The sequence below is a fragment of the Trichosurus vulpecula genome, chromosome 2, assembly GCF_011100635.1.
Source record: "Trichosurus vulpecula isolate mTriVul1 chromosome 2, mTriVul1.pri, whole genome shotgun sequence".
Taxonomy (NCBI): domain Eukaryota; kingdom Metazoa; phylum Chordata; class Mammalia; order Diprotodontia; family Phalangeridae; genus Trichosurus; species Trichosurus vulpecula.
This window is the reverse complement of record NC_050574.1, coordinates 352,551,451-352,578,063: the sequence shown is the minus strand read 5'-3', so window position 1 is coordinate 352,578,063 and position 26,613 is coordinate 352,551,451. Positions and strand designations below refer to the sequence as shown.

At 38.4% G+C, this 26,613-nt stretch overlaps 1 protein-coding gene across 1 annotated transcript in view; it reads left to right on the top strand.

Annotated features, from left to right (window-relative positions):
* DZIP3 (DAZ interacting zinc finger protein 3) overlaps positions 1–26,613 on the top strand; it is a 115,638-nt gene that overhangs the window by 55,513 nt on the left and 33,512 nt on the right. The window contains exons 12-16 of the mRNA XM_036746157.1: positions 371–444; positions 11,582–11,754; positions 12,578–12,631; positions 14,937–14,962; positions 25,090–25,258. Coding sequence (XP_036602052.1) covers positions 371–444; positions 11,582–11,754; positions 12,578–12,631; positions 14,937–14,962; positions 25,090–25,258 — 496 coding nt within the window. The remainder of the gene's footprint in view (positions 1–370; positions 445–11,581; positions 11,755–12,577; positions 12,632–14,936; positions 14,963–25,089; positions 25,259–26,613) is intronic.

Below are 26,613 nucleotides of genomic sequence, written 5' to 3'. Positions count from 1 at the left end.
ATAGTGTCTCAGAGAAATAGTTTTATAGCATTGTTTAACCATAGACCTATATGTACCCTAGCAAGAGGTTTTTGTTTTCATTTATAGTGCATTATAGGCCTTAAAGACATCCCTTCGGTGGGCTATAACCATAGAAATGTACTTTAAAGTCTCTGGCATCACTGACTATAATAAAAAATTGAAGTTTCCTCTTTGAGTAGGAAGTGAACAAGTAGTTTAATTTCTGACCCTGCTCTGGCCTTGGGGTGAAGAGCAGGAGAGACAAATTTTAGAATTTGATGATTCTTTTGCCTTGTCTATTCCATTCCAGGGAGAAACTTTGCGATTCTTTTTGCCTACAGCAAATTAAATGTTTCTTTTCTACTTGCAGCTGTTTTAAAAAATTCAAGACTCTTCCGGTCACTGAAGCTACAAAAATACAGAAGTTAAATTTAAAAGGAAAAGGTTTCATTTTATTTTTCATCTTTTTTTCTGGAAGGTTGTCCTATGCTTGTGGTACATGTAGATAAAGCAAAAATGTTGATTTAGTAAATCTGTTGTTACACATAATCCCAAAGAATGAAAGAAATAAAACTCTATCTTACAATAGGGCACAGATTTTGAAATTTCACATAAAACAAATTCACAGACAGAATCCTTATTGATTTCCCATGCCATAACAGTTAATACTGTTTTCATTGTTTTCCTTTGGAGAAGCCACTAAAACAAAGAGTAGCAAAAGAGTTGTCTCCCTGGATTAATCTATTTCCAACATCTCTAATAAGAAAGCTAATTTTCTGGTTTATTTACTATGGAGGTGCAGATCTCTGCCATGATGGTCTATAAATAAAGCATCAATTCAGTTTACATTTCTAGGTCCAAGTAAACTATAACTCCTTGTATTCATTGCTGATTAGTAATTTGGTACAATTTCTAAATCTTTGAAGGGCCCAATACCTTATGTTTAATTTATGGAGTCATTCAGTTCCCAGAGGAACTAATTGAATGTCACAAAACCCGGTGTGGTTGACTGAAAGGTTTGTGTATTGTCATATGTTCTGGGTGGTGCAGTAGATAGAGTGCTGGGCCTGCAGTCAGGAAAAACTGAATTCAAATCCAGCCTCTTACACTTACTAGTTGTGCGTCCCTGGGCAAGTCATTAAAACTTTGTTTTTTGCCTCAAACTTTGTTTGACCTTTAAAATGGAGATGATAATAGTACCTATCACCCAGGGTTGTGGTGAGGCTCGAATGATTTAATATTTGTGAAGTGCTTAGCAAAGTGTCTGGAACATAGTGAGCACTATATAAATATTAGCTATGATTGTTATTATGTGATCATTGGCACATGAATTAACATGTTGCTTTAACTATGTGGTAGCTAATCAGCATCATGTATTGAATACCTTCTGTGTACAAAGCACTGTAATTAATTGTGTTTGGATAGTCCCCATTCTGAAGGACTATAGATGTACAATCATGGACACCTTTTTAAAAGGATTTGATACTTTAAATTTCCCTTTACATCAGGATAGGGTCTCCCTCCACTGCTGGAAATCAGAACCCCTTAGTGCCTTTTTATCCTGTGCAACTGGTCTGTGTATTCACAGAAATTCATCATCTATGTTCTGCCCTAATTACTCCAAATCTTTCTCTTTTTAAGTATCTCCAGCATGTGCTATGTTTTGTGTCTCATTCTCGATACCTGACTGATTCACTTCCTTTTCTGGCCATACCTATCTTCAGTGATTCTTTATAATGTATTACTTTGTGTATCCAGGTGGTTGTTGGTAACTTGCTCCAGCCCGCTTAAGTACAATATCTGACTTTTTATTTCTCTTTATTCATATTGATTATAATTTCACACAGATGAGAAACCTGGAAATGGTAATGACCAGTGTCTTATTGGTCATTCTTTTTTCAGTAAAAATACTGTTCATGATCTTTTCCATTCTTTTTAGAGACATTATTTTAATTGATCCTTGAAATCTTTTTTTTTTTTAAATGCTCCTGTGTGGATTTCTTCTATGTGTATTTGGTCAGGCTTAACAGACTTTCCCCAACTCTATCTTTGCTAATGCCCTTTCCACTTCTTTACATCATACATTGGATTCCTGTTTCAACAATCTGGCTAGCAGCTATTGTGGGGGTTAAAGACCAACACAAGCCCAACAACAAGCATGCTGCCAAAGCCCAGGTTCTTTTGATCTGCTTTACTAAGGAAAGCAATGTTAAGGGGTTGACAGTCTCACTTTAATCCAGCATACAAGTACCATTCACTTAGTTCAGGGGAAAAAGTCAGCCCCCTGAACTTCAGAGCAAATACAAACAAATTGCAAACATCGACAGACAGACCAAATACAATTCATAGTTACCAACATCTGAGTTCAGCCTGGGAGCTCACAACAAGGGCTGGCCCCAGAGTCATGAGCATCACCACAGCTGGGGGTAAGAGCTCCGAAAAATAGAAAGCCAACCCCTGGTTTTGTATCTTTCTCAGGGTCAAGGGTGAGTCACACATGCGACTCACCCACGTGACCTGAAATTGTCACAAAGAGGCAACTTAAACCCATGTGGTCTAAAAGCCTCTGATGTCCCAAACATGCCACTCAAACCCATGTAAACTAGGCTCTCCCCTGAGGCGAGGAGGTCATCAAGGACTCGTAATCTAATCAAGGAAACAGAGGCCAAACTCTTCAAGGGAACTTAGTTGAACTGAGTGCTAAGAGCCCCTTTCTGATTGCCAACACAATGCCAGAGGGATAGGGGCCAATGCATTGGTTACACTATCATTACTAAGGAGGATCACTGAAATACAGACTTGCAGATACATTCCATTTTGAATAGTCTGTTATAAGATCATAGATTTAGAGCTGGAAAAGACCATGGAGTCCAACTTCTTCATTTTATGGATGAAGAAGTTGAGGCCAAGGGAGATGAAATGGCTTGTAGGGGGTCACAGCTAATAAATGTCTGTTGTAGGATTTGGACCCAGGTTTTCAAGGCTAGTGCTTTATCCACAATCAGTCATGGAGTGTTTATTAGGTGCCTACCATGTGCTAGGTGATAAGAGACACACATCAAGAGTGCAAGAATCTCTACTCTCAGGGATCTTATATTCCAGATTTATCTACAATTCTTCTTGGAATAATTTGGGCTAGCTGGATCTTATTCCACATTCTCATCAAGCTTGTTTTCTCTTCAACTACCTTTTTCCTCCCCACTGTTTCAAGAGATGATTTTGCTCATCATCTTTTATAATCTTCTTCTTTAGTACTTTAAAAGGATAATTAGGTGTTTATAGTAGAAAGGCCACAGGATTTGGAGTTAGCAGGCTTAGGTTTAAGTCTTATCTTGATGTAAACTTGTCATGTGACGTTGAGCAATTCGCTTAATTTTTCTAGGCCTCCTTTTTCAAATCTGTGAAATGGAGGTGTCACAGTAGATGATAGCTAAGGTCCCTTACAGTTTTAACCTCATCTATATCTGTGGCTTCTCTTAGCCTCTTCGTTTTGGCAGCCTTTTTTATTTGTTCCTGCAATTTATTTATCTTTCATTCTATAGTATCAGAAGGACTAGTTCATTTCTTCCTTGAACTATTCAACTTATACAACTTTAAAACATCTTTTCTTTTTAAGAATTTAAAAATTTTTTTCAATGAACCAAAATTTACCTTATTTTCTTTCTACCTCCTCCCTCCCCACCCCCATTAAAAAAGAAAGTAAAACAGAGTCCCTGTAACAAACATGTATAGTCAAGCAAAACATGTTGGTGCTTTGATCATATACAATACACACACATGGGGAAGCTAGGTGGCATAGTGGATAGAGTGCCAAGCCTGGAGTCAGGAAGACTCATCTTCTTGAGTTCAATTTTGGCCACTTATTAGCTATGTGACTTTGGGTAAGTCATTTAACCCTGTTTACCTCAGTTTCCTTATCTGTAAAATGACCTGGAGAAGGAAATGGCAAACCACTCCAGTATCTTTGCCAAGAAAACCCCAAATGGGGTCACAAAAAGTCAGACATGACTGAAACTACTGAACAGCAAAACACAGACACACATATACACATATATAGATACAGTTAAAGTGGAAAGTTATTTTTCTTGACTATATATGTTTGTTACAGGGGCTTTGTTTTACTTTTTTATATCTTATATATTATAGACACATACATATCTACATATATGTGTCATCTCACCTGCACTCTTGAGACCACTGAATCTCTGTCTGGAGGTGGGTAACATGTTTCTTCATGGGTTTTGGGCAAATTTTTGCAGTGGTTTAACTTTAATTAGAGATTCTATTTTCAGAACCCACATCTTCACTTTTATCTATTCTCCATGTTTCTGAGTTGGCTGCTTATTAAAACACATCAGGTGTGAACTGCTGTAATTGCATGTAGTATTTTCGTATTTTCTCATCTTTATTTGATGTTTATTTTAAACTTTGTTTTGGTCAACTGATGGATGGTCTGGTGACATGCAGCTGATTCTGAAATGACTTACATATCTGTAAACACTCATTTGTTTTCTGCCAAGTTTTAGTAAGTTTTATTTAAAAATTATCTGGTTTATTACTAACTATATCTAGTGCCTTCTGACTCCCTCCTTGAGGAAAATATTCATAATATAACATGATATAATATAACATATAACATAATAACATCTAAGTCTTCAGAATGACCTTTTACTTCCTTCATTCCCTGATACTAAACTATGTGTTCTAGCATAGCTTTTGCTGTCTATCCTTCTGCCTACTCTTGAATTGAAGTGTGAAGCATCAAAAATATAGATTTATAATGTCTGCAAATTCTTATTAAAACTTCTCTATGTCTTTATTCTTCACCAGGGTGAAAGCTGTAATTGTCCCATATTACTTATGCTTTTGAGCACTGCAGTCAGGTAGCTAAATGCCCACAAAATAATGTGTATTGCTATCATTGTGCGTATGATGGAACCAATTCCCCAATTCTTTTCTTCTTATGAGATGAGCCTCTAAATTGTCTTTCCACTTAGTCAAAGCTTCTTTATGTCCCAATACTGAAAATGTCATAATGGATATGGTTTAGCTCCTCTAGTAGGACACCAACAAGCTGAATGATGGATGTTGAACATTGAGAGTACCACTTAATATTGGTATTAGTCTTAAAATGAAGAAACACAGTTTTAAGACCACCTGTCAATATTTTAAGTCACCCCTCCCCCACCATCCTTTGCAGAAAGGAAAGAGGGCCTACACAGGAATGAGGACTATTATGTATTTTTATCTATTTCTTGAACTGCCTTGACCAAAATTGACAACTCTAAAGGGGAAACCACATATATAAAGTAGTATTAATGCAGAATATCTTTCTCTTTTATTAGGTGCAGATTTGCCTTCTCAAAATTCCTTTTTAATGAAATTCCAGTCTCAAGAACTCATAATTATTTTTTCCATCTGTTTCATATAGTTATTATAGCTGGTAATGATATTGTCAGGGAGACTACTTATCAGGCTGTGTTAACCTCTCTCCTTGAAAAAAGTATTGTATAATACTGAAATATATAAAACATTAGAGTTTTGACTTCTTCTTTTGTTTGAAAGTGAGTGATATTTTCCAGTGTAGCTTTTGCTCCCTTTCCCCGTGCCCACTTTTTTCTTTTTAAAATTCTTTTTAAATTTTGAATTTGAAATTCTCTACCTCTTTCCCATGCTCTCCTACCTCCACTGAGAAAGCAAGCAATAAATCAGTTATACACGTGAAATTATATAAAACATTTCCATATTAACGATGTCACAAAAAAGCAGGAAGAATAAAGTGAGAAAATTATATTTCAGTTTGTAGCCAGACTTCATCAGTTCTCTCTCTGGACATATTTTCATCAAGAGCCCTTTGGAATTACCTTGGATCGTTGTATTGATCAGAGTAGCTAAATCTTCACAGTTTATCATCATTACAGTATTGCTGTTATTGTGTACTGTGATCTGCCAGTTCTTCTCATTTCACTTCGTGTAGTTCTTCCCATGCTTTTCTGAAACCATCCCCCTCATAATTTATTATATAACAATAGTATTCCCATCACAGTCATATACTACAACCTGTTTAGTCATTTTCCAATTGATGGTCATCCTCTCAATTTCCAATTCTTGGCCACCATACAAAGAGCTGCTATAAATTTTTTTGAACCTATAGATCATTTCTTTTTCTTTGATCTCTTTGGGATACAGACCTAGCCCTTTGGGCATAGTTCTAAATTGTTCTCCAGAATGATCAGACTGGTTCACAACTCCACCAATAGCTCATAAGTGTACTTATTTTTTCACCTTCCTGCTAGCATTTGTCATTTCTGATAGGTGTGAGGTGGTGTATCAGAGTTGTTTTAATTTGTATTTCTCTAATCAATAGTGATTTAGAGCATTTTTTTTCACATGATTTCTTCTTCTGAAAGCAGCCTGTTCATATTCTTTAATCATTTATCAGTTGGGGAATGGCTCTAGTTTTATGAATTTGCTTCAGTTCCCTATGTATTTGAGAAATGAGGCTTTTATCAGAGAAACTTGCTATAAATTTTTTTATATTACTTCATTGTCTATGGTACCTTTTAGCAGAATGTAGTTTCCCTGGTTATCTCTGTTAATTAGGTCTGTTTTTGCTTTGTCTGAGATCATGATCATTACCCCTGCCTTTTTTACTTCAGCTAAAGCATAATAGATTCCATTCCAGCCCATTTTTTTTTGTGTGTGTGTCTTTCTGTTTCAACTGTGTCTCTTGTAAACGATATATTGTTGGATTATAGTTTTTCATCCATTCTGCTATCTCTTCCATTTCCCGAGTGTGTTCATCCCATTCACATTTCACAGATATGATCACTAGCTGTTTATTTTCCTACATCCTATTTTTTCTCTTTGTCCTTCTCCTCTCTTTTTATCCTGTCTATTCTCAAAAATCTGTTTTGCTTTTGACCACTGCCTCCCTTAATCCACCCCTACCTTTTGCCACCCCTCCCCACTTTGTTATTTTGAACTCATTCATATGAGAGTGAGGTTCAAGCATTGCCCACACCCCCCATTTTCCCCTCCACTGTAAAAGCTCTTTTTTTTGCATGCCTCTTTTATGTGAGTTAATTTTCTCCATTCTTCCTCTCCCTTCCCCCTTCTTCTGATGCATTCCTTTTTCTCACCCCTTAATTTTTTTTTTTTTTTGGAGATCATCCCAACATTATCAACTCACATCCATGCCCTCTGTCTATGTAGACTCCTTCTAGTTTTCCTAGTAATGATAAAGTTCTTAGGAGTTACATGTATCATTTTCCCATATAGGAATGTAAACAGTTTAACCTTATTGTTTCTGTTATTATTCACTTTTATGTTTACCTTCTTAGGCTTCTCTTGAGTCTTGTGTTTGAATGTAAAATTTTCTATTCATCTTTGGTCTTTTTATCAGGAATGCTTGAAAGTCTTCCATTTCATTAAAAATTCACTTTTTCCTCAGAAAGATTACACTCAGTTTTGCTGGGTAGGTGATTCTTGGTTGTAATTCTAGCTTTTTTGCCTTCTGGAATATAGTATTCCATGTCCTTCATTCCTTCAACATGGAAGTCATTAAATCTCATGTGATACTGACTATGGCGCCATGATATTTCAGTTGTTTCATTGTTTCTTTTCTGCCTGCTTGAAGTATTTTCTTTTTGACCAGAGTGCTCTGGAATTTGACTATAATATTCTGGGAGGGTGGACGGGTGGGAGGATACTTTTTATTGATGTCTTTTTTCATTAGAGTTCCAGGGATCCTGGGCTCTGATAAGTGAGCTTTTACCTTATTTTGCCTGGAAGCATTTGCCTAGCCGTTTGCAAACCATGCAACTTCTATTTTAGCTGTCTTCCTGATCTCCTTCCTACTGGACCCAGGACTCTGTCCTGTAGACCAAACTTTCATCTTGCTTTGTACAGAACCAGGCTTCCACCTTACTTCCACCTTACTCTGTTTCCAAAACATGCCCCTGACATGGACTGTCCTCTTTGCTTGAATTTTATCCCTAGTGCTTAGCGATCAGCACAGTGCCTAGCACATTGTGATTGGTAATTGCATATTAATTTGTCCATTACTTTATAGTCATTTTTGGAAATGTCCTTCCCTCATGTATCTTTTGATACCCTCCCTTGTATCAAAAAAAAAAAAACAAACCATTAAGAAGAAACATTCAATACAGTGACTGCATATGACAACTAATAAAACATTTTGTCCTAGCAGTTCCTTTTCTCTCTTCTATGAAGAGGGAGGTATTGCAGGGGTGTGCTTGAATGAGCTCATACCGCCTTGTGAGAGCTGATTGTTAAATTTTTGGTGTGAACATTTACCCCTTGGAAGCTGGCAAATGCTCACAACAGAGCTTGATTTATTGTTTTGTTGACTGTCTAGATGTAAAAAAATATTAATAGTGTAGATAAAATTTAAAAATATATCCTGCATACATTTTTTTAAAGCCAGTTGTTAAACATTTACCACATGGTAAATGCTGGTAAAGTGTCATTATTTTTCTTCATGAGACTTTTCTTGGTTTTGTATATTGAGAATTTGGCTTCCTTTTAGTTGTAGAGTACTTAACCTGGTGTCTGTGAACATGTTTCAAATTTTTTTTTTATTTCTTCTATTATATTTTTATTTCAGTAAACATTTCCCGATATGCGTAAAAAATTTTTTTACATTCAGTTTTAAAAATTTTGAATTCTCTCCTTTCCACCCTTTGAGAAGGCTATCAATTTTACCATAGAGGCATATAAAACATATTTTCATATAAGCCATGTTGCCTCTCCCCCCTCCCCCCACCAAAAAAGCAAGAAAAATAAAGCAGATAAAAGACATGCATCAGTCTCTGCGCTCAGTATCATCAGCTCTTTCTGGAGACAGATAGCATTTTTCGTCAGTTTATTTTAATGTAATGAGTTTCCTTTGTAATCTTGTGTATTTTATTTTATTCATTTAAAAGCATTATTTTGAGAAGGAGTCCATAGGCTTTCCCAGACTTCGTGAGGGAGGGAGGGAAGGGAAGAATCCCATTTTGGTGGTATTTCCACATGGCACGGCTCTATTCATTGTGCACACTGTGCCTTGGGCGTGCTAACTTGGGAAGCCCTCAGGCCCACCTGCCACTCAGCCCCCTCAACCAATCAGAAGTGCGGCGGTGAGTAAGCTCCTCCCTGGAAGGGGGCGGGCTTGTAACTCTTTCAGCCAATGGCTGGGGAGCACTTCCTCTAGCCAGGCCTTCCTCTGCCAGAAGGTTTGGATCAGTGCGGCCCTCTCTTGGACCTCTCTCCCTTTCTCACCTTCTGCTCCGACTTAATCTTCAAAAACTCATTGCCCTTCTTAGTTCTTGACCCACCTCACTGGCTGTGGCAAGTATTCTCAGGAATCTCCTTCAAATGGAAAAAAAAGGGGGGGGGGGCTGAGTGACACTGGGATGAGGGAATAGCGCCCCCCCATACCCTCACCCCTATCGAGCTGCTGTTTATAGGAGCTGGGCTAGTGACCTTTGACTCACTGCCCCCTCTATTCCCCCCAACATTATGGCTGAGTGACCTTCCAGTGACCTCCCGAATTTGCCTATAATGGCATCCTTTCCTCCCCAAAATAACCCTGACAAAACCAAGAAAACAACCAGCCCAGTAAGAAACCAACCCCCCAACCAACAACTTGTTCCTTGGTTCCCTGCGTCCGTAGGCATTGTATCATACGGAGCAGTCAAAATTCTTGTCTTCTTTTCTAATTATGTTTTAAGGTTTTCATACGTAATTATAAAGAGAGCCCCCCGAAAAAAGTGGGGTGAATAGAAAGAATCAAGATGCCCATTTTCGTGATCAGAGGCAGAGTAAAGCAGACGTGGAAATATTTGGGGTTTTGTCTCAGCCCTAGTTTTATCGCAGTTAGGCGTTTTCATATCCATCCGAACTTCTATACATCTGAATTTTATTGTTACAGGAGTGGCTGTGAAATTAGGACTGAATTCTCCTAGTAAGTGTATCACTCCTCCATTTATTCATCGAACACATGTATACTTAGTGCCTGTCATTTGACATGTACTGTGATAGGTGGTAGGGAAGAAGGAAAAGACAAACATGAGGCAGTCCCTGACTTCGAGGAACTTACAGCAATATGGTGTGACTCATAATTAGAAACTTTTATTCTTATTCATAATTCAATCAACAAGAATTTGAACTCCTATCATTATTATTATTATTATTTTTTCAGGCAGTCAGGGTTAAGTGAATTGCCCAACGTCACACAACTAGTAGGTGTCTGGGGAGATTTGAACTGAGGTTCTCCCGACTCCAGGCTGGTGCTCTATCCGCTGTGCTATCTACCTGCCCCAAATGCCTATTACTTTTTAATACCTCCTCCACTTCCTCCTCACTGTTAATTCTAGCTCCTTGACATTCATTTCCTTCTCACCACCCTACTTCAAACCCTCATTGCCTCTCACCTACTTTGTTCAGCCGTTTTTCAGTCATGTTCAACTCTTTGTGACCCCATTTGGGTTGTTTTTTTTTTTTTTGGCAAAGATACTGGAATGGTTTGCCGTTTTCCTTGTCCAGCTCGTTTTACAGTTGAGGAGACTGAAGCAAACAGAGTTGAGTGACTTGCCCAGGGTCGCATAGTAAGTGTTTGAGGCTAGATTTGAACTCAGGAAGATGAGTCTTTCTGACCCCAGGCCTGGTGTTTTGCCCACTGGCCCACCTACTTGCCCTTCCTCACTTATTTTTCTGCACTAGTATCCTAATAGATCTGTCTTTAAAAGGCATACCTCTAACCCCTCCAGCTCAAAAAACTGTTAGCATCTCCCCATGACCTCTAAAACAGAATATAAGCTCCATCACCTGTTATTTAAGACTCTAAACAATTTACTCCTGCTACCTCCCTTTCCAGCCTTGATCATGCCATTTGCCTTTATAGTTTTTCCTAAACTCGTCTAATCTATTAATTGTTGCTCAATTTCAGTACTCCATTTCCCAGCTTTGTGAGTTAGCCATGCTCAGTGCCTAGAATAGACTCTTTCCTTATTTCTACCTTGAAAGTCCTTGTTTTCTTTCAAGGTCCAGTTCAGGCGCTACCTTCTCTATAAAGCTTTCTTCAGCCTCCCTTCTCTCTGCTTCCCAGCTATCTATACTCTCTCCAATCTCAATTTTCCTTATACTATATGTTAAATACATATGCCTCTCTCCTTTCCCCCCTAGTAGTAAGCTTCTAAGGTCATGGACTGTTTTGTGTCCTTCCACCCCTGTTCCATACATAGTGCTTGCTTAGTATATATTTATTGTTATTCAGTTCAATTCCATAAACATTTATTAAGCACCAACTGTGTGCCATACTTTGCTTTAAAATTTACAAAGCACTTTTGTAGTCTTCACAGTAGTGGTGTGAGGGAGGCTGAGTATATTTTATGATCTCCATTTTAAAGGGGAGTGACCAAGGCTCAGCAAAGTTAAATGACTTATCCAAGGTCTCTCATCTAATAAGTGGTAAAGGTGACTCTAAAACCTGTGTCTTCTGATTCCTAATCCAGTGCTTTTTCCACTCTCTCATAATAATGACAACTAGCCTAAGTTATTTGTCTCTGATGTTTAGGTTATAATCCAGAAGAGATCTTTCAGGATGAGATACTAGAACAGAATGCATCTCCAATAGACTCTATTAAAGATATGAAATCAGACCCAGAAGAACTGCCAGCAGAAATTCCTAAAGATGAAAAATCAGCACCCAGTGAATCTTCAGTAGAATCCATTAAAGATGTCCAGGAGGTATAAGTTCTTCTTAATCATAGAAACATGGAATTAGACAAGACTTAGATCATTTAGCCTACCATTTGGCCACCATGTGCAACCATACCCAAAACATTCGTGACAGATCTGTTTTCACAGTCTTAAGGGAGCCTGCTTTTGGCAGGTAGGGAAGCAAAGACGGATTACATTTCCAGTACCCTGTCTACTCTACTCGATGCCTGCAGTCAGCCTAATTCCTTACTCACTGTTTGGACCTAGAAAGGAGAGAGGGAAAGAGGCCAAAAGAAGCGTAGGAGAATAGAAATGGGTGACAAGGGCTAGGTAAGAGGGATGCTTCACTGTTTGCACTCAGTCACTACTGATAAAGGGTCGAAAGAGTAATCAGAAGAATAACTTCTCTTTATTTTTCCCCCGGAGACTTGATAATACCCTTTATATTCAGCAAGTACTGCCATAAGTTTTTAAATTGCCCTAGAAATTATTTGTTAAGTCCAAGCATTGTTCTCAAAGGGTGTTTCTCATTGGTTGTACATGTAAGTGTTGCTTGTGCTTAGAATATCTGGAGGCTTAGTATGAACATCTAGTAATGCCCCCTTTGTTTCCTTCATTGTGGTCTTCTGAGTAGAAAGTGAGATTATGGGACTTCCAACATGAGCGACTGTAGCTCTCACCCAGTCTAGAAAAGAGTAGAACATTAGGAAAGTAAAGGTTAAAATTACTTGATTTTGTGTGTAAAGCCTGGGATGTGGGATTGGGCTGGAATTCTTCATACATAACAAAATATTCCCTGTGGTTTTATGTTTGCTGTAGTGAATTGTTTCTAATGACATGTCCATTACAGAGTGCTCAAGTTAACAATAAATCAAAGAAGAAGAGAAAGAATAAGACTAAGAAGGTAAGAGCAATAGTAGCTATATTACGGATAGTGTCTGGGAAATGCTGTAGAAAGAGACTGTTAGCATGGATAATTCCTAACAAAGAAACGATTTATTGGCTATTTTATATATGTCAAGATCTCACAGTTCCTTCAAATGATAAGTTGACCTATAAAAATATTTTAAGCCCTTTGGCTTGATGATACATGGTTAAAAATAAAGTATTATTTACCAAGTCAGATTTGTCAAGTTGAAGGTACTCTGTCAAGATAACGATCAGTCATCAGAAAACCAATCCTTGACTGTCACTTTTAACAAGTGAGATTATAAAACCAAGAGAATTTGAAACAGCTAATTTATTTTTTTTCTACATTTGTACTGAACACTTGAATGTAATACATCTATTCACTCTTTGAGCTTAAAATCAATCCAGGTAGAAAGGTAGCTAAAACAATTTAAGAGGTCTTGTGTATATTTGTTGAGTAGTCTTGGCATTCTGTGACCTGAATGGTTTAATCTGGAGTTTTTGGTTATGTCCAACTTTACTTACATATTTTCATGTGTAAATCTTCATGTTGTCTAGATTAAAGTCACTTGGAAAGTTTTATTCCTTTCTTTCTAGAGATAAAAATCCTAATCTCTTAAAAGTGCATTTTAAGCCTCAGTATTGCAATAGCACCATCATTTATTTTCCCCTCAGGCATTTAATCACCTTGTAAACCTTTAGGAAATCTTGATTTTCTTTTTCACATCTGAGAGGGTGCAAAGAGTTCACTGTTATCCATGTGAAAGGAAAAACAACCTTCCTTTATCCGGCTCCTCAAGTGTGCCTGCTTTCTGTAGTGCCTCATTCCTTTTTAGGGACCTGATTTGATATTGGAGCCTGTAGTTAGACCTAGATTTCTTGTACTCTTAGGAAGCACATAGCCAACTGTGACTCATAGTCTTTGTGATAAAAAATTGCTGTTTCCTGACTGGTTGTATAAGAAGGAAACTGAGATCTTGTTAAAATTCACATATGTGTTAAAGTATATTGTGAATAAGTGTATCTGTCTAATTGTTCTCTGGCCAGACTTTTGTAAAAAACACAAATAGAATAGCCCCAAGCATTAATATTGATTAAGAAAAAGTGAAATAAAACAGTTGCTTTTATTGAGTTAAATTATAAGTTATAAACAAAATTGTTAATAGACCAGCTTGGCTAAAACTTTTTTTGATACTTTTGTAATTGCTATTATACTTTTTGTGTGATTATTTAGTATACTACACCTTACTGTTTCACTTAATAATTATTTTGAAATTAATTGATGTTAAAGCCTTAAATTAAGATTTTTCTTTTGGAAAGTTTCCTTCTGCTAAAGCAGATAGGCTAGATAGATTACAGTTAAACTGATGATCCTTCTTGGACACATTCCACTTGTATATATACACTTCTCATTTTATTTCCAAAAAGCAGTCCTAAGATGCAACACCATTAGATTTTTTACTGTGGGTCACTGTTGTTTCCTATTCTATCATCTGGAAAAATGCAGATTACACCTAATTGTCACTGGTCACACAGGCCCAGATATTCATACTGCCAGATTAAGTGCAATACAAAAGGAGAAGAAATAAAATCATTTAAAAATACAAATGCTAAATTTTCGAAAAAGTTTCGGTTCAGAATTTTTAAGTTTTCCATTTTAAAGTTAAGGGTTTTAAGAAACATGGTGACTTACCCTGATAGAGGATCAGATTAGAAGTTGGCTAGAGTTGATTCTAGTCTAGAAATCATCTAGTGCATGACTGTACATATTTAAATGGGGGAAATGTATGACAGCAAAATACCTATGAATGTATACTATGTCTGCCTTAAGCAGAACCATCTCATTGATTCCATTAGAAATCACCAAAACCCTCTTCACTGGCTCCCTCTCTTCTAAGTATTTTGTATCTAACTGTTGGGATGGAAGCTCCCGGGGGGCAGGAACAGGCTCGTTTTTATATCTACAGTCCTAGTGTATAACACAATTCCTGGTACATAATAGGTGTTTGTTCTTTCGTTCACACACTCACTTATTCATATTGCAGGTGTAGGCTGGGGTTAGATACACATTCTCTGGGGGCAGTATAGGCAGTTTTGAAAAGCTAAATCTTAACCCTTAGCCTACCTGTATCAACTGAAATCAATCAGGCTGTCTTTTGGAATTAATTCTTATGCCAAAGGTAAATAGCTTAAAAATACTCTCCCCAAATCAGTCTCCCAAGTTTTAAATGTAGACAGAGCATTACCCTATGCAGACATAGTTGAAGATCTTGTTCTAATTTTTTTGTGCTCTTTTTCAGAATAAAGAGCTGAATAAAGAGCATAGGTAAGTGTCAGCTTCTTCTTTGTTTTTGAATGCATGTGAAGAATGTTCCCCAGCCCTGGAGTTAGGAAGTATTTTCACTAAGGGCTAGGGGAAGAGAGTGGCTCAGTCTTTGTAACTCTTTTCTGTTTTTATAACCTTTTCACTGGGGCTTTAAGTATAGATTATCATTTGTTGTAGAAGAATGGAACTGGTAGTGGCTTTTCTTTGTAGTCATTAAAGAACAGTCTAATCCTAATTGCTTATATTCAAGTACTGACTTTGGTTCAGTTAGAATCCAATTCAGAACAATTCAGTGCACTTCTACCCAGCAAGCATGAGGTGAGCAGCTGACTCTGGGGCTGCTACTAGAGTAGATATGGTGGGGTAGGAACAAGACATGGCCCCTGTAATGAGATATAGTATGCCATTCTCATTACCAATCCCAAATGCTTTTCTCTTGCATATCTCTATTCCTGCCCCCTTTGCAATAGAGACAACTTTATTCCCATGGTTGACAAAGAATTTTTGTTTTGGCTGGAGAGGCAGTATGATTTAGAGAATAGTGCACTGAGCTAGAAACCAGGAAACCTGGATTGTGGTCCTGGCTTCACCACTTGTTAGCTACGTAACTTCGAGCAAGTTGTGTAATACCCCTGAGCCTTAATTTCCCCATCCACAAAATAAATGCCGTGGCCTACATACTTCATGGGGTAATTGTGAGAATTAAATGGAAAAAAAATGGAGGTGAAAGTGCTATCAGAATTGTAGAAATGTAACTAACATCATTTAAATTTTGTTATTTATTAGTAATGTCAATTATTGAGGGTGTACAATTTTGCATTTCATTTGAAAGAAGATCATTTGTAGGGGGAAGGAAATAAAGAAATGATGATAGTGGTAATTATTACCATTACTTAGAGTGCCTTGTAAAGACACGGTATACAGCACAGTTAACATTATAGCACTGACATACTTTTGACTTCAGTGGAAATTTTGCGAACTCAAAATCCATAATTCTTGGGTAAATGACTCATCTTCACAAGGGACATTGAGTCTTATAGAAAAGGAAGCAACCAGCTTAGACAAGGTGGCAATGTTTTATTTAGGCTTTATCTGTACAACGGCTGGACAAGTGTTTGACAGGTTTAAATGTGATCATTCACTTGATCATTTTGGCTTATATAACATCACATAATAAGTTGTACTGATATTGTTGCTGAGTTTTTTAAAATGGGTACAGAATTGCTCTATTGTAGATAGCCTCAGAAATGCCAAATGAGAAAGTTGGTAAACATGCTTAAAAATTATAAAATATTCTACAAGTAAGTGGCATGGTTATTTTGGGTCTCAGTTACCTGAGTGACTAGAAAAGGGAAGACTTAGAGAGAAAATGATTACTGTCTTCAGGTGTTTGAACAATTGTCTAGTTCTGTGAAAGAGGAGTCAGACTTATTCTGCTTGGTCCAGGAAATAGAAACAGGACCTGTGCTGTGGAGACTAAGCTTAGGTAGGACAGTCAGTGGCAAGCCAAGTCTGTGATGTAGCACAGCATCCATCAGTTCTCTCTGGAGGCAAGATTTCTTGCTACATCATGCCATTGCTCCAGATGTGCTCTGCCAGAGGTTTGCAGTAGGCCACCCACAAATTCAAAGACAGAGGTAAAAACGCCTTGAGCCCCAGACCATCATGACTGTGCTACTGTGTCATTCTCCCAAATTTATCAGATTCCTGATCTTGTGCTTTTTCCAAACAGAGCTTATAGCAAGTAAAGCCTTTGTATCAGAGTCTGCCTTCTAACATGACACACTTGGAAGCACTTTGCAACCTTTACTTCTTTAGCTCATTGTTCCCACCTGGGTGGAATCTGGGAGCTTCAAGTGGCCGGCCCCCTCCCAAGGATTACCACTGGTTCCTATTATAAGTGCATAGAATCACAAGGCATGGATCACTTTTCTTTACACAGTAAAAGGTACAGGGGGATTCTAAAGTCATAAATAATTAGTGTGCAAAGTGGTGAGCTACTACCCCTCCCCCCCAAGGGATATGTAGTATCCAGAGTAGGGCCCAGGAAGAGGGAAACTGGTGCCTCCTCCTCCTCATCAGCATAGTGTGTTGTCGTTGTTTTCAAATAACTCTTTCTTTGTTCCATTGCTCTACTGCCACTCTCCTCCCTCCCTGGAAGGGGTTGTGGGTTCTTCCTGCCACTGTTCTCCTTTCTGCCCCTATGCCCCCTGTTCTTCCGGTCATTGAAGGTGCAGCTGTTTCTCACCCTCTAGACGTCAAGTACCTCTGGTTTAAACCTTTTGTTGTTTTACGTGTGTCCTACAGTCTCAATTCTTTAGTCCTTCTGCTCCTGGACACTGCTTCTTAACTACATCAACCCCTTCCATTAAATCTTTGGAGCTTGGCTAAGGGACTCCCGGTATCTTTTTATTTCTGTGCTTTTCTCCTGCCTTTCTTCAGCTAGGCTAGGTCATTGCAGATTATCTAAGGCTGCCTTTTTGAGTATCTTCAAAAAGGTAGGGTGGGAGCTGGCAGCTTTCAGAGCCTGCACTCAGTGTATGCCCTGTGATTTAGAGGGTGAGTTGTTAATGCTAGCAACTACAAGTAAACCAGTTTTGTATAGCAATACTTTCTCTAGCTGTGCTTCACAGACAGAGAAATACCTGGGGTCATGTCTCATGACCTTGTATCCCATTTTTCTGTGTTCACCTAGAAAGGCAGATTTTGGTTCCGTATAGGGGGATTCTGCCTAATAATTAAAGCTGTCCAAAATAGAGTAGCTTTCAAATAAAGGATTGAGTTCTTTGCATATGGAGATCTAGGTAAAGGCTGAAGCACTACTTATCAAGATCGTGGTTTGTTTGTTTGTTTTTTTTAAATAGTACATTACACAATTTCGAGACAAAATTACACAATTTTTAACACTCATTTTTTATAAAATTTTGAGTTCCAAATTTTCTCCCTCCCTTCTTTCCCTCCCCGCTCCCTGAGATGGTAAGCAATTTGATATAGGTTATGTATGTATAATCATGAATAAGGGAACTGATGTCTCCGAAGGACTTAGACTTGAAGGAAAAGTAATAAAACATGTAAGCTTGAAATATTAGATTTGCAGGTTTTTTCATTAATGTTGAATTGGGAATTCCTGTTTCGTTTGTTATTGTTGTAACTATAGTCATAGTTCATTGATTTCTCAATGGTTTCTATCACTAGAATTTTGGGTGCTATCAAGATTTTTTTAAAGGTCTTATTAAAAAAGGCCCATCTCATACAACTGTTTCTAATTCTCTGTAAAGTTGACTTGGACCTTAATAGTGAAATTGTAGCAATAAGGTACAGTTTTTATTTTTGTATTTTTTTTATTCTAAGGGATAACCTTGAAATTATTAATTTAAAAAATTCATAAATAATTCCTAGTTGGCTTTAATTTTAAATATAAGCAAAACCCTAATTTTGATCGCTAGTAGAGCCATAACTAAATTGATAGTAATTCCTTCTAAAGTAATATAAGTATTCACTGCGATATAGTGTGAATACCACTGGGATTAATAATTAGGAACTGTGCATTCAAGTCTTGGGTCTTCTACTAACTAGCTGTGTGACCCTAGGGAATTAGACAAGTTACTTTCCCTTCTGGCCTGACTTACTGTCTTCCTACTTTCTTCCCCTTTTCCCTCTCTTCCTCCTCTTTTCCCTCTCTTTCCTTCCTTTCCTCCCCTCTTCCTCCCTGCCCCTTCTCTCTCTCTCTCTGTTCTTGCTTCCTTCCATCTGTCCATCTGTCTTTCAGTAAGTATTTATTAAACATTATTAGGTTCTAAGTTGTTTAAAACAATCCCTGATCTCATTGAAGCATGTAGCAATATAGGGGATAAGACAAAAACAAAGTCAACAAGCATTTATTAAGCACCTACTATGTGCCAGGCACCGTGTAAAGCACTAGGGATAAAAAATGGCAAAAGATGGTCCCTGTACTCAAGGAGCTTACAGTCTAATGAGGAAGACAACATGCAAGCAATTGGGTACAGAGGAGATAGATACAGAGTAAATTGAAGACAACAACAGAGAAGGTGCTAGCACTAAGGAGGTGAGATTTAGCTGGGAATTGAAGGAAACTAGGGAAGCCAGAAGGGAGAGGATTTCAGGACTAGGGTGCAGCCAGTGAAAATGCCTAGAGTTGGGAGATGGTTTATCTTGTGCAAGGATGCCAGTGTCACTGGATTGCAGAGTGTGTGGGGGTGAGTAAGAAGACTGGAAAGGTAGGAGAGAGCTGGAGTTGAAATGGTCAGACCTGAAATTTAGGAAGCTCAATTTGATTTCTCAGTTGGAGAATGGATTAGAATGGGGGGAGACTTAGGCAGGGAGACCAACCCAAAGGCTAATGAGGTCATCCAGATAGGTGACCAGGGCCTGGGCCAGGGTGGTAGCAGTATAAGAGGAGAGGAAGAAGGCTGTATGAGTGATGTTACCCATGCAGAAATGACAGAACTTGCTGACTGATTGGATATGGGGGAGTAAGAGAGTGAAAAGTCAAGGATGACCCCTAGGTTTTGAGCCTGGGTGACTGGGAGGATGGTGGTAGGTGGTACCTTCCACAATAATAGGGAATTTGGGAAGAGTTGGGGACTTGGGGGAAAGTTCATGAGTTACATTTTAGACATGCTGAGTTTAAGATGTCTATGGGATGTTCAGTTAGAGATGTCCAGTAAATACTTGGAAATATGAGACTGAAGGTCAGGAGAAAGGTTAGGGCTGTACAAGTAAATTTGAGAATCATTAGCAGAGATGATAACTAGATCCATGGGAACTGGGGTGATCACCAAGTGAAATAATATAGAAGGAGAAGAGAAGAGGGCCTAGGACAGAGTACTGGAGGACACCCACTGTTAGCAGGTATGTGCTGGGTGAAGACACAGTGAAGGAGACTTAGAAGTATTGGTCAGCTAGATAAGAAGAGAATCAGGAGAGAGTAGTGTCACAAACACCTAGAGAGAAGAGAATATCAAGAAGAAGATGGTGATTGACTGCTGAAGGCTGCAGAGAGGTCCAGAAGGATGAGGATTGAGAAGAGCCTTTGGCACCTAACACAGATAACTATAATCAACGATTTTATGTACAAGGTGCATTAGAGTTATAAAATAAAGTCCTGTTTGATAACTGAGAGAAAAGGACATTAGTGACAGGGGTATCAAGGAAGTCGGCATGGAGAAAGCGGCATCTGAGATGGACTTTAAAGATTGATTAGGGGTTCAACTAGTAAAAAGAGGGAGAGAGACCATTTCAGGTACTAGGAATAGTTTGAGCAAAAGTGCAGTAGCCGAAAAGAACTGAATGTGTCAAGAGTACACAAATTAGTCCAGTTGGTCAGATATATAGAATGTATAGAGGAGAATTGATAAGGGTTACCCTGGAAAAGTAGGGTGGTTTTGGATTGTAGAGGATCTTTAATATCAGACAAGGGAGTTTGAATTTTACTTGGTAGGTAGTAGGGAAACACTGCAGATGTCTTTAGTGGGTGTATAGCATGACCAGATCTGTGAAAAAGAAAAATTATTCTCATAGGGATATCAATGATGGATTGGTATGAGGAGAGAGCAGAGAAAGTGTAAGACCTTTCAGGAAGCTGTTGCTTCCTTTTAATTATAGAACAGTGTGAAAATATTCTTAAGGGAGTAAGGAACTTTTTTTTAAAAAAAGTTTTTGTCTTGGCAATGCAGAAGCACATCTTGCTATTAAAACCTCAGCAAGATAGCAGTGACACAGCATATGGTCTAGGTGGTTAGTAATAAGGACATGTATGAAAGTGGTAGCAGAAGGAATAATGTTAAGAAGATCCATGCAAATTTCACTATTTTGGATATGAAAGAGAGTGAAGCGTAAGGGGGTAACCATGACAGCATATGGCTGAAGTGGAGTAGACACAGAGGTCTGTCTTGGAAATTGAGGAAGTTGAGTTACTATGGTCAGTTTGTTAGAGGGATCATTAACATGAATATTGAAGCCTCCAGAACAGGAGCAGTCACTGAAGTGGAGAGGGAGTCTCTGAAGTCTAAAAGCTATTTGAATTTCCCAATAATTCAGAAGAAGTAAAATTTACCCCACATCTTAGTTCTGTCCTCTCCTATGGCAATTTAGTAAAAGAAAAGAGAGCATATTATTTCATTTTAAAAACTATTAATTGTATGATCACAAATCTGTAAAATCCCCCCAAATTACATGTCATTTTTTAAAATTTAATTTTATTTATTTAATATATTTAGTTTTCAGCATTGATTTTCACAAGAGTTTAAATTATGAATTTTCTCCCCATTTCTACCCTCCCGCCCACTCCAAGATGGTGTATATTCTGGTTACCCCTTTCCCCAGTCAGCCCTCCCTTCTGTCACCCCACTCTCCTCCCATCCCCTTTTCCCTTCTTCTCTTGTAGGGCAAGATAAATTTCTACGCCCCATTTCCTGTGTATCTTATTTCCTAGTTGCATGCAAAAACTTTTTTTTTTCATTTTGAATGTCTGTTTTTAAACTTAGTTCCAAATTCTCTCCCCTCTTCCCTCCCCCCCTCCACCCTCCCTAAGAAGGCAAGCAATTCAACATAGGCAACATGTGTATCATTATGTAAAACCCTTCCACAATACTCATGTTGTGAAAGACTAACTATGTTTTACTCCTTCCTAACCTATCCCCCTTTATTGAATTTTCTCCCTTGACCTTGTCCCTTTTCAGAAGTGTTTGCTTTTGATTACCTCCTCCCCCATCTGTCCTCCCTTCTATTGTCCCCCTTTTTTTATCTCCTTCCTCCTTCTTTCCTGTGGGGTAAGATACCCAGTTGAGTGTGTATGGTATTCCCTCCTCAGGTCAAATCTGATGAGAGCAAGATTCACTCATTCCCCCTCAACTGCCTCCTCTTCCCTTCCTACAGAACTGCTTTTTCTTGCCACTTTTATGTGAGATAATTTACCCCATTCTATCTCTCCCTTTCTCCCTGTCTCAGTATATTCTTCTCTCATCCCTTAATTTGATTTTATTTTTTTAGATATCATCCCTTCAGATTCAACTTACCCTGTGCCTCTCTCTCTCTCTCTCTCACTATGTGTATATATATATATACATATATATGTATGTATACCTACATATATGCATACACACACACACACACACACACACATATATATATTTATATACACGCATATACATATATATGCATATTCCTTTCAGCTACTCTAATACTGAGGTCTCATGGATCATACACATCATCTTTCCATGTAGGAATGTAAACAAAACAGTTCAGCTTTAGTAAGTCTCTTGTGATTTCTCTTTCTTGTTTACCTTTTCATGCTTCTCTTGATTCTTGTGTTTGAAAGTCAGATTTTCTATTCAGCTCTGGTCTTTTCACTGAGAAAGCTTGAAAGTCCTCTATTTTATTGAAAATCCATATTTTGCCTTGGAGTATGATACTTAGTTTTGCTGGGTAGGTGATTCTTGGTTTTAATCCTAGCTCCATTGATCTCAGGAATATCATATTCTAAGTCTTTTAATCCCTTAATGTAGAAGCTGCTAGATCTTGTATTATTCTGATTATGTTTCCACAATACTCAAATTGTTTATTTCTGGCTGCTTGCAGTATTTTCTCCTTGATCTGGGAGCTCTGGAATTTGGCGACAGTATTCCTAGGAGTTTTCTTTTTGGGATCTATTTGAGGAGGCGATCAGTGGATTCTTTCAATTTCTATTTTATCCTCTGGCTCTAGAATATCAGGGAAGTTCTCCTTGATAATTTCTTGAAAGATGATATCTAGGCTCTTTTTTTGATCATGGCTTTAAGGTAGTCCAATAATTTTTAAATTCTCTCTCCTGGATCTATTTTCCAGGTCAGTGGTTTTTCCAATGAGATATTTCACATTGTCTTCCACTTTTTCATTCCTTTGGTTTTATTTTATAATATCTTGATTTCTCATAAAGTCACTAGCTTCCACTTGCCCCAATTTGATTTTTAAGGTAGTATTTTCTTCAGTGGTCTTTTGGACCTCCTTTTCCATTTGGCTAATTCTGCCTTTCAAGGCATTCTTCTCTTCATTGGCTTTTTAGAGCTCTTTTGCCATTTGAGTTGGTCTATTTTTTAAGATGTTGTTTTCTTCAATATTTTTTTCAGTATTTTTTTGGGTCTCCTTTAGCCAGTCATTGACTTGTTTTTCATGGTTTTCTCACATCCTTCTCATTTCTCTTCCCATTTTTTCCTCTACTTCTCTAACCTGCTTTTCCAACTCTTTTTTGAGCTCTTCCATGGCCTGAGAGCAGTTCATATTTTTCTTGGAGGCTTTTGGAAAGATTCCAAAGTCTGAGACTGAATCTGGGTGTGTTTTCACTGCCTGGCCATGTTCCCAGCCAACTTACTTGACCCTTGAGTTTTTCGTCGATATGACTGCTTGTAGAGTAAAGAGTACCTTGTTCCAAGCTTGAGGGGATGTGCCGTTGTTTTCGGAGCTATTTCTCTACAGCCAGCTCTGCCACCCCAGCACTCCTCCTTCCCCAAGAACCACCAGCCTGGGCCTGACTCAGATCTTAAGCAGGCTCTGCATTCCTGCTCTGATCTGCCCCTTAATTCCTCCCACCAGGTGGTCCTGGGGCCAGAAGCAACTGCAGGTGTAGTTCTGTAGCTGCACCACCCCCGCTGCCCCTGGGGTGGTAGCCAAACCGTGAACTCTTTTCACTCTGTCCCCTGCAGCTTTTCCCATTAACCTTATCTGTTGTCTTTGGTGTTTGTGGGTTGAGAAGTCTGGTAACTGCCACAGCTTACTGATTCAGGGTGCTAGGACCTGTTCTGCCTGGCTCCTGGTCTGGTTGGTCCTGCTCCCGCCCACGCTGGTTTTCGCTCTCCTCCGCTCCCAGCTCCGTGTGGGATATACCTCACCCAGTGACCATCCAGGCTGTCCTGGACTGGATCCCTGCTTCCCTCTGCTTTTTGTGGGTTCTGCAGTTCTAGAATTTGTTCAGAGCCATTTTTTATAGGTTTTTGGAGGGACCTGGCAGGGAGCTCACACAAGTCCCTGCTTTCCAGCTGCCATCCTACATGTCATTTTTAACAGAGTAGAAAGGAATCTAAGAAACGGCTTTGGTATTTTCAAATGTTATTTAAGCCAACAAAGTTTATATAACACATTTAGAAGATTCTTCTAACAGCACCAGCAATATCACTGTGGGTGTAATTTGTTTGATCACTGAATGGATTTCATTCTCAGCTTTTTTTTTCCTTAGGTTTTTCTCTTGGTATGCTATCTTGTCATAATTAATATCAAACTGCCATCTTTGAGTTTCAGATTCAGTTTCAGAAAGCTGCTTGGAAGAGGATGGTAGATGACCACCACAAGGATGGGGAGTGGGTGCTAGAAGCTCATTGCTATACTTAAAAAGAATATTTACTGATGGTGGAGGAGCAATAATGTTGGAGCAGAAATGGAGAGTGAGGAATATGTATGGACACTCTTCCTCTTGGCTTTATGAGTTGAATCAGGAAAGAAATGTGGTCTCTACTTAAGAAGTTTGAAAGGGATATACAATTCTCAGGGAAGGGCCAGGTTTCAGTTAAAGTGAGGGCATAGTAAGAATGATGGTTAAAAAGTTTAAGAATATAAAGGTGTTTGTTGAGAACTGTAGTGGGGGTTCCAAAGCCTATAGTACAAGGTCTTGGAGGTGAAGCTGGGCTGGAATATGCGTGGAGAAGAGGAATGTTAATTAAAATAGGAATGAAGGTTTGGGAGAAATTAGTAGGGGAAGGCCTCTGGTGATTAAGGTGCTGAGAATGTATTACAAGGACTGGGAACCACTGTGTTGGGAGGTAGATTTTGTGCTATGGTTAGATTTTAGATATAAGAGGACTCGTAGACATAACTTGCTCCAGACTTTTGAAACAGAATTTGGAATATTGATATTTTGGTATGTGCCTGCAGGAAAGCCTTGCCTCATTTGTTTTCTGAACATTTTTCAGAATGGCTGGATCCATGCACAGCTCCCCCAACAGAGTACTGGTGTGGCAATCTCCCTCAGCCCCCAGCCTACCTCTCTGAGATATTTTGATGGTGAAATGAGCAGAAATGTTTAGATGAAAAGTATTGATGTAAATTTTTTTAAAATTGCGTTAATTATTTCTCCATAGTCCAAATATTCTCAGAAAGGAAGAACAGGTAGAAAAAATTCAAGAGTTAAATCCACATCTGAGTAATGGACCAGAGAAAAAGAACCCATGTGATCTCCAGAGTCATCCTGCTGCTGAAAAAGAGTTCTGTAGCCCAGCTCAGTCAGACACTCCAGACTTCCCAGATCAGGTGAGTCTGGCTGGGCCTGAGTTGTCTGCTTGTGTAAGGACCCCTCTCTTTGTGAAAGAAGTTTTCAAAAAACCATCAACAATAGTCCTGTTACTTCTCCCTCAGAGCAAGAAGACAAGCCCTGGGGCGTTACAAGGGGACCAAATGAGGGGTACTTCTTAGTATTACTTTTCAGAATCCACATAATGTATTTTGAATGCCAGAAAGTCCACCCTCTGTGACTTAAAAATGTTTATTTTGAGTTGTCTAGTCACATGTATTCTAATGAAGGTTCAAAGTTTGTGGTAGATGATAGTACAAAGGGTACAAATGCAGACGGCTGCAATTTTTAAACATAGCCTGGGGTGATCTAGGCCAATCCAATTCAATAGGCATTTATTTATATAGCACGCAAATGCCTTCTGCATTGAACCCTTTACTTCTTCCTCTTCCCCATGCTCCCCCACAACTTGCCTTCCTTTTGAACACTCTGGGAAACATTTAGCTCAAATAACCTGTACTATGTTTGTCAATAGAAGAGACAAGGAACAACCTATTGAATGTTAGAAACAATATTTCCTTATTCCAAATGGTTGTAAATTACTGTTGGGAAGAAGTAATTAGAAATTAATTGCTAAAAAAGGATTTCTGCCCATTGAGAGGAAAAACAAGCCAAATCCCATCAGTGTAAATATCATTAAAAGGAAGGGTTTGTAAATAGATGTCATTTCCATTATGGTGACCCATTGTAGAGGTGTTTTTGGATCTGGTTAGGACAAATTCTCTAAGACAACATATTGTGGAGATATGTGGGGAGGCACTATAAACAATGTTAGACATAAAGTCAGAGGACCTGGGCTACTTACTGCTATCTGTGTGACCTAAGCAAGTCATTTAGTCTCCAGGGCCTCAGTTTCTTCTTCTCTAAAATGCAGGGGCTCTTCTAGATAGATAGCCTCTGAGGTCCTTTTCAGAGTGAAATCTATATCCTGTGTAATATACAACAGGTGCTTTCTCTGGCTTGGCAACAGTCTCAGCTTTTAATGAAATTACCTGATTGTATATTGTTTACGCTTCACCAGGTAGGAAGATTTATGTTAACAAATGTCTTAATTAGGCAGAGTAGATGACAATATTAATAAATAATTGTAAGTGTTTTTTCCTCAAAGGCAATATGGGAATCCCTCCCATGGATAATTGAGGACTCACTGTATTGAGAATTGACTGTACTTAAGGTATTCTATTAATAGCCAGAGTACTGGTTATTAATGGAATGACATTTGTGGATGTGGATACATTAATACATTCTTGAGAAGATCACAGTTAGCAGATACAACTGCAGTGATTCCCTGACTGATAGTGGTACATCCACCTAA